A 7,883-nucleotide genomic window follows, 5' to 3' on the forward strand; every position below is an offset into this window, starting at 1 on the left:
TGCCCCCGTACCGGACCGGGGACCGGCAACGGGACTGCAACCCTCGGTGTTGCTCCCGCGCCTCGCTCAGCCAGTGAGCGGGAACCGGTCTGTACATGGGATCCGAACCCTTGGACGGGAGCGCCGCCGCGCTTCCCAAGCGGCGCACCATCCAGTGCGCCACCGGGCCGGCCCAGACAAAGCTAAATTTATAAATTAGGCACAGCAAGAGAATAACAACAATAATAACAAGATAAAACAATTATAACAATATCCTGTAATAAAAGTTATGTGAATGTGCTCTATCTCTCTCTCAAAATATCTTAATATTTTCAACTGCAGTTGACTGTGGGTAACTGTAACCCAAGTGAAATCACAGACAAAGGGGAACAACTGCGTGTACATACATGTATATAAGCATAGCTTGATATCAAGTCTGTTTAAATATGCATTATACTGCGGAGAAAGAAAAGATGGAAAGAAACATGTCAACAGGAAAACAGTGCTCATCTTGGAACCATGAGATTACCCACAATTTTGACATTTTCTTTAAATCCTGCCTCATTTTCCAAAGTTCGATGTCATGCCTATATTATTTCACACTGGAAAAGACTCGATTCCATTAAAACTCATTTCGTCCAAGGCTGTCAACACAGCAACACCCTCTGGGATCCCCGCCTGCACTTTTATTCTGCTCCAGATGAAGTGACAGGAGAGCTTTGGAGGGAAAGTCCAACTTTTGATTTTACTTTTTGATTTTTTGGCAGCTGGCCGGCACAGGGACTGAACGCCTGACCTTGGTGTTAGAACACCATGCTTTAACCAACTGAGCTAACCAGCCAGCCCACTACCTTTTGATTTTAGGTGGCGATACTCTACTAAAACAGCCTCAGCAAAACATACTGAGATTTTTTTTTATAAGCCTGGCCGGTTAGTTCAGCTGGTAGAGCAGGGTGCTGATAACACCAAGGTCAAGGGTTCAGATGCCTATACTGGCCAGCGCCAAAAAAACCCAAAACATATTGAGATGACTCATGAGAGCTCTTCTTAGAAACACCCCAACTCCAGGCCAGCTGAAAACTTGCTTTGAGAAGATACCTGATCAGAAGAGGATTCTGAAATCAGGCATAGCAGTCTTCACAGCTGCCAAGGTCTTCAAGAGAAGCATTAGGGCCGGCCCCGTGGAGCACTCGGGAGAGTGCAGCGCTGGGAGCGCAGCGACGCTCCCGCCGCAAGTTCGGATCCTATATAGGAATGGCCGGTGCGCTCACTGGCTGAGCGCAGTGTGGGTGACACCAAGCCAAGGGTTGCGATCCCCTTACCGGTCACGAAAAAGACAAAAAAAAAAAAAAAAAAAAAAAAAAAAGAAGAGAAGCATTAGGTGGGAACCCTCTGCACAATAGAGACCTCACCGCTCTGCCTAGAGGGCAATCCAGGGTGGGATCGGTGGCCCTGTCTCCCCCCCAACTACTGAGGCACATTTGCAGGGCTCAGGGGACTGCATGCCACCCCCTAAGAATCCTTTCAGCAGCACAGGAGTTCACTGTGACTCCCACAGCCCTGGGTTCAAATCCCAGCACAGACACTTAGGGTGAGACCCTGGAGGAAGCACAGCCTGGGTGGCCCCAGCATGCTCTGCCATTGTGGGGAGAGAGGAGGCTTGTCACAGGAAGTTGGGGGTGAAGGCACACCTGGGAAGCACACGTGCTGCACACCCGCACACTGCACAGCATGGCTGGGACATCCCGTTTCCTACCTAACAACTGCTGCCCGTCGCCTTCCACATGGATCGCTCTCACGGGCAGCTCGTGCCTGGTGGTGTCCAGGGCTGTGGCGAATGTCTTATATTGCTCCTTAAAGCGTTCAGCCACTGCCTCAAAGGGACTGAGCATCTCGATCTGCAAGCAGGAGGGAGGGGGCTGTGAGATGCGCACCTGAGGTCCCAGGCCATGTACAGGGTTAAGAAACCCCGCTGTTGCTACACTAGCTCCTAGGGGCTCCCTGACAGGGCGGCCGAGTCCTGATCCCCAGGAAGCTTCCTAGGGTGCAGTGAGCTCTCCCCTTGCTCCCTGCCACCCCCAACCAGCACAGAAGATGCAGCGAGGTGGCCCAGGCTCCTCACTGTGAGTGTGTGCCCACCTCCCAGTGCATTCTAGGCCTGGCCCCCTGCCCTGGAGCACTCAGCTGAGACGCCTGCCCCCCACAGGCCACCCAGGCCTGCCAGCCCACCCCACTTCTCTGCACACATGGCCCAGTCTTCGTGAGGTTTGCAATGATATATGTGTTTCCTTGTCTTGTCTTTTCCTTCCACTGTGGTATCCATAAGGACAGGGACCCTGTCCTCACCCAGGACCTGACTGTAGGGGTTCTCAGTGATACAGGCTGAACTGTGTCCCCCAAACTCATCCACGACATCCCCACTCCCAGTACCTTGGAATATGTCCTTATTTGGACATGGGGCTTTTACACAGGTCATCAAGTTAAAATGAGATCAGGCTGTGAGAGACTATATTTCAGCTGTTTAGGCCACCCAGGTTGTGGCACTTTGTTACGGCAGCCACAGGACACTCATACACTGGGTGATAGGACTGCTCCGTCCCATAACATGCCAAATGTCTCCACCAAGATGACTCTGCAGAGAACAGTCTGCTTAGAACCTACAGTCCTGGAGGGTAGCTCCCCACTGACCTGGGCGTTGAGGACATCTGCCAGCTCCCGCTTCCTTTGAGAGAGGAGGAGTCTGCGCTTCAGCTCGTGGACCTCTTTCTCTAGCTTCTCCTTCTCTTTGCACATGACTAATAAATTCTTCTCAGCCTTTTCTTCAAACTGTGCAAGACCCTTCTCCATCTGTTAAGTGCGAGACAAAAGCTCAGGCCGGAGAGAACTCCATCCCTGTGGTTAACCGAGGCCACATGAGCAAGAAACTTTCACCTTGACAGTCAGCAGACTCAGCAATAATGTCTGGGATTCCATCATTTCTATCTCTTCCGCTAAGTCCTTAAGAAAAAGAAAAAGATCTTTTTAGTTCCCAACGCACTCATATAAATCCAGCTCTCTCCCCAGAGAGGGGCAGAACCCTAACCTGTACATGCTTTCTGTATTCAATGTAATGATTCGATAATTCTCTACTACTCGTGGACCAGCTGCTTCTATTTTCTTGTTTATTTAGTCTTTTCTGGCACTCTATGAGAAGGAAGAGGGAGGTCTCGCACTGGGCAGATGAAGAGGCAGATGGGGGTACCCACTGAGTCAATGCTGCACTAGAATGTGGCCCTCACCCCAGTGAGACCACAGCCCCACCGACCACCTACCTAGAACTGGGCATAGCCTTCTGCCTTCCCTAGCGTAGCACCAACACAGAGAAGACCCAACCCCATTTTTTATTTTTTACAAGATCCTGCACTGGTATCTTCTACTGTGTGTGTACTTAGAGAAACTTAAACTCTACGAATGAACTAGGAACGTTTGAGGTCTTGATTTTGGTCTTGTTTGTTCTTGAGGCCCCAGGGCCTGGGGTGGCACCTGGCACAGGGCAGGAGCTAAACCAGATTTACACAAACAGCTAGTGGCTGGCTGCCCTTTCGATTCAGGCACTTACTGGGCTCTTTTTCCGCGGGGCAGAAAATGACATCGACTCAGTTTTCTTTGACATCGTTTTTTCTAAGTGGGGAGTCTTTCTGACAGTACTTTTGTCTAAGATAAAGAAGAACATTTTAATGGTATGAGGCACACACAGACGGTCCTGACTTATGATGGTTCCACTTAACAATTTTTCAATTCCATATTAGGTTTATCAGGAAGTAACCTTACTGTAAGGTGAGGAGCATCTGGACCTAATGATGGTTTGACTTACAATTTTCTGACTTTACAATGGGTTTACTGTTATATAACCCCATTGTAAGTTGAAGAGCATCTGGACTTCGGAAGCCCACTGAGATCTATCACAGCCCCCAGCTAGTGACAGGAGATGAATAATTACCATTGATGGCAGAGAGATCCAGGTCAGGCGGGGCTGTGCCGTGCCCTTCTAGCAGCGTGGACTGCAGGTCACCCTTTCCAACCCCACTGCTATCTGCAAACCAGACAAGAAACCCCAAAAGTCAGCACAGCCAGTCAGTGAGATACTCTGCATTTAAGCCAGAAAACATAGGAAATTTTTTCATAAATATCGCTTACTTTCAAAAACTCAACTTTTAGGGCCAGCCCATGGCTCACTTGGGAGAGTGTAGTGCTGATAAAACCAAGGCCACGGGTTTGGATCACTATATAGGGATGGCCGGTTAGCTCACTTGGGAGAGCGTGGTGCTGACAACACCAAGTCAAGGGTTAAGATCCCCTTACCAGTCATCTTTTAAAAAAAAAAATGCTTAGGACAAGAAGTGTTTCAGATTTTAGGTTTTTTCAGATTTTGGAATATTTGCAGAATACATACCAGCTGAACATCCCTAATCTGAAAATCCAAAATGTTCCAATGAGTATTTCCTTTGAGTGTCGTGTCAGTGCTCAAAGTTTTGGATTTTGGAGCATTTCAGATTTCTAATTTTTGGATTAGGGATACTCAGCCTGGACTTGTTCTGGTCTCTGATCTTTTTCCTGCAGCTTCTAGACTGGTTACCTTCCCTGGGAGTCCTCTTCATCTTTTAGCCTATATTCAAAACTATGAAATTGTGCCTTATACCGTCTAAAATGGGGATTGGTATACAGCATGCTATAATTACACAAAAGCTCCAGATTACAGCAAGCATCAACAGACGGTATGTACAATACACTATGTTGTGTTAGGAACTAAACGTAAGTATTTGATGAACAACTGTGTGGCTGAGAAATGAATGACGTGAAAATGAAAAGAGCAAAGTCACAGTAACGTGTAAAGTGTGGTACCACTTGTTTTGAAATTTTTTTTAAATGCGGAAATATAAACAAAAATCTACTAAGAGCAGCTGCCTATAGGGTGGGGGGCTGGGGAACCTGAGACGGGAAGGTGGGAACTTTTTATTGCTCTCGCTTTTGCCTTGGTTAAATGTTGTGTCATCAGGACAAATAGCCCTTGCAATTAGAAGATAAACTTTCTATAAAGCCACACAATGAAACTCAAATGAGCAGTCCTTTGAGATTCTCGTGGTTTGGTTTAAATGAAGGTTTCTCAGCCATGGCACTGTTGACGTTTGGGGCGGGACCATTCCTTGCTGTGGGGACTGTCCTGTGTACTGGAGGATGTTGAGCAGCGTCCCTGCCTCCACCCACTACATGCCAGTAGCACCTCTGCCCTCAGTTACAACAACCAAAAATGTCTCCATACATTGTCAAGTGTTCCCTGGGAGTTAGAATGACCCTTGGGTGAGAAGCCTGGTTTTAAGATGCAGCAGGACCAATCTCTGACCCCCTCCCTGACCATACCAGCTTCCCCAGCTTCATGCACGGAATTCAACCCAATTATAGGAGAAAAGACTAGTAGGCTGGCTCCATGTGCCTGCTTCTCAAACACACCTGAGAGAGCAGCACTACAAATTCTGACGAACATCTACACCAGGATCAGCCAACAGTAGCTCCTGGGCCAAACTCACCCTGCCTCCTTTGTCAGTAGTTTTATTGGCACAAGTCACACCCATTCATGTACGTATAGGCCATGGGTGTCATGACACTCAAAACGCAGAGTTGAATCTTTGTGACAGAGACTGTCTGGCCTGCAAAGCCTAAAATATTTACTCTCTGGCTCAGAAACGGGTTGCTGACCCTTCACCTGAACAGTAAAGCAAGAAATCAAAGTTGTAAAAGGACATACTTAATTTTTTCTCATGGGACTCAAAGATGTTGCCATTTTGAATCGGGGGGTATGGGGTGAGAAACAGTTATGCTTTTTTTCAAATTGCCCTCATGCAAAAGAAGAGCTGCCCACTACTACTAGAGAGACGGGAATGTGAGGAGTTGGACAAACAGCCAGGGTACAGTGTTGTGCTGGAGAGGGGCTTTAATGGACTTCACCTAGAATGAGCACACTGACGAGCACTGAACACCAAATACACTACCAGTGACTGTCAGAGAGGGCAGATCATGAGTGAGATTCCCCAACTGGTCCTCATTTTCCATTTTTTATAATGAATACATGTCACATCCATAATTAGAAAGTTTTTTGTATTGTTAGAGACAGCTTCTAGAAGGAGGGGTTGGGAAAGACCATGACAGCTGCTGGCACAGCAGGTAAAGGTAGACAAGGAAGGCCAACCCAAGGCCGTGAAAGGCCAGAGGGTGAGTCCTCAGATCCTTTCTGAAAATCCTGCTCTCAGAGTGTGGGTGGGGAAATGGTCACATAAAAAGGGAACTGACGAGTGGCATGTGGCAATGCAATTTTCCTCTGGGGCTGCACAGGACAGAAGTGACCTCCCCTCACTTCCCTACCATCCTTCCTCATCTCACCACTCATGTGCCCTCAATCTGTCCTTACACTCAAACTCTTTGCCTACCTCCTCCTTCTTACCCTTCCCGGAAAGAGAGAGCGTCAATGTAGCATACTCGGAACAAAATTTACCACCATGTCATCACTTCCTGAGGGTCAGGGATCCCACACACCTTTGCTTTTCTGGAGTAGGTTGGATTTCCTTCCACCTTCAGGCATCTTCCCACTGGTCTTCACCGTATCTGCTACAGGAGCCTATTACAGGAACATGTGACATTCAGAGGACAAGACACCTTCCCTTCGTGAGAAGGGGCCCCAACATGGCCCATGCCATTTGTACCTGCTCTTACTTTGAGGCAAGGGAGAGATTTTTAAAGTTTTGAAAATTTATCTCATATATACAGAACAAACAGATTTTGTCAGAAGTAGACACACACACGCATAGAACATATGAAACCACCAAAATGTTTGTTGGTGATTATCTCTGATATGGTAGATTAAGGTGAGTGATTTTCTGGATACTTTTCAATATTTGCTAGTTTTCTAGAGAGAACATATTACTTTGGTCATCAGGAAAACAAAGCCTTTATACAGGTATTAATTGTCAAAACTTACAAAGAACCAAGCAACACATGGAGCATTGCTCTTAAAAGAAAATCCTGTAAAGAGCAAGAATATTACAATGTACAGATACCATTCCTACTCAACATTGTACAGGAGGTCTAGAATAAGAAACAAAATGTACAGACATCATTCCTACTGAATATCCTACAGGAGGTCCTAGAATAAGAAACAAAAGGCAAACAGCCTGGAAAGGAAAAAATAAACTTCTCCTTGCAGATGTGATTCTTTGCACAGAATATCCCAAAACATCTTCAAAACCACTACTAAAACTAAAAAGTAAGTTTAGCAAATGTGAAGGTTAATTTTGTGTGTCAACCTGACTGGCCACAAGGTACCCGGATTAAACATTATTTCTGAGGGTATCTGTGAAGGTGTTTATGAATGAGATTAGCATGTGAATCGGCGGACTCAATGGATCACCCTTCCCAATGTGGATGGCACGATCTAATAACCCTTGAGGGCCTGAACAGAACAAAAAGGTATAGCAAGGAGGAATTCACCCCTTTTTGCTTCCTGCCTGCCTGGTTGGGCTGGGTCATCTTATGTCTTCTGCTCTCAGACTGGGATTTACACAACTGATTTCCCTGGTTCTCAGGCCTTCTGAGATGACACACCAGCTTTCCTGGGTCTCCAGTTTGCAGATGGCAGACTGTGGGACTTCTCAGCCTTCATAATCACATGAGCCCTAAAAACGAATGAAATACTGCCATTTGCAACAACATGGATGGACCCTGAGAGAATTATATTAAGTGAAACGAGTCAGGCACAGAAAGAGAAATACCACATGTTCTCACTTATTGGTGGGAGCTAAAAATTAATAAATAGGGGCCGGCCCAGTGGCGCACTGGATAGTGCGCCGCTTAGGAGGCGCGGCAGCGCCGCCGCC

The 7,883-nt window shown here is 47.0% G+C and overlaps 1 protein-coding gene across 2 annotated transcripts in view; it reads right to left on the bottom strand.

Moving 5' to 3' along the window:
* Window positions 1-7,883, bottom strand: part of HAUS8 (HAUS augmin-like complex, subunit 8) — a 24,142-nt gene that overhangs the window by 4,238 nt on the left and 12,021 nt on the right. For both annotated transcript variants that reach the window (XM_008580536.1, XM_008580537.1), the window contains exons 4-9: window positions 6,547-6,628; window positions 3,959-4,051; window positions 3,578-3,672; window positions 2,911-2,976; window positions 2,668-2,826; window positions 1,736-1,877 (exon numbers count right to left, since the gene is read on the bottom strand). In XM_008580536.1, coding sequence (XP_008578758.1) covers window positions 1,736-1,877; window positions 2,668-2,826; window positions 2,911-2,976; window positions 3,578-3,672; window positions 3,959-4,051; window positions 6,547-6,628 — 637 coding nt within the window. The remainder of the gene's footprint in view (window positions 1-1,735; window positions 1,878-2,667; window positions 2,827-2,910; window positions 2,977-3,577; window positions 3,673-3,958; window positions 4,052-6,546; window positions 6,629-7,883) is intronic.

This window comes from Galeopterus variegatus, unplaced genomic scaffold (assembly GCF_000696425.1).
Source record: "Galeopterus variegatus unplaced genomic scaffold, G_variegatus-3.0.2 Scaffold2126, whole genome shotgun sequence".
Taxonomy (NCBI): Eukaryota; Metazoa; Chordata; class Mammalia; order Dermoptera; family Cynocephalidae; genus Galeopterus; species Galeopterus variegatus.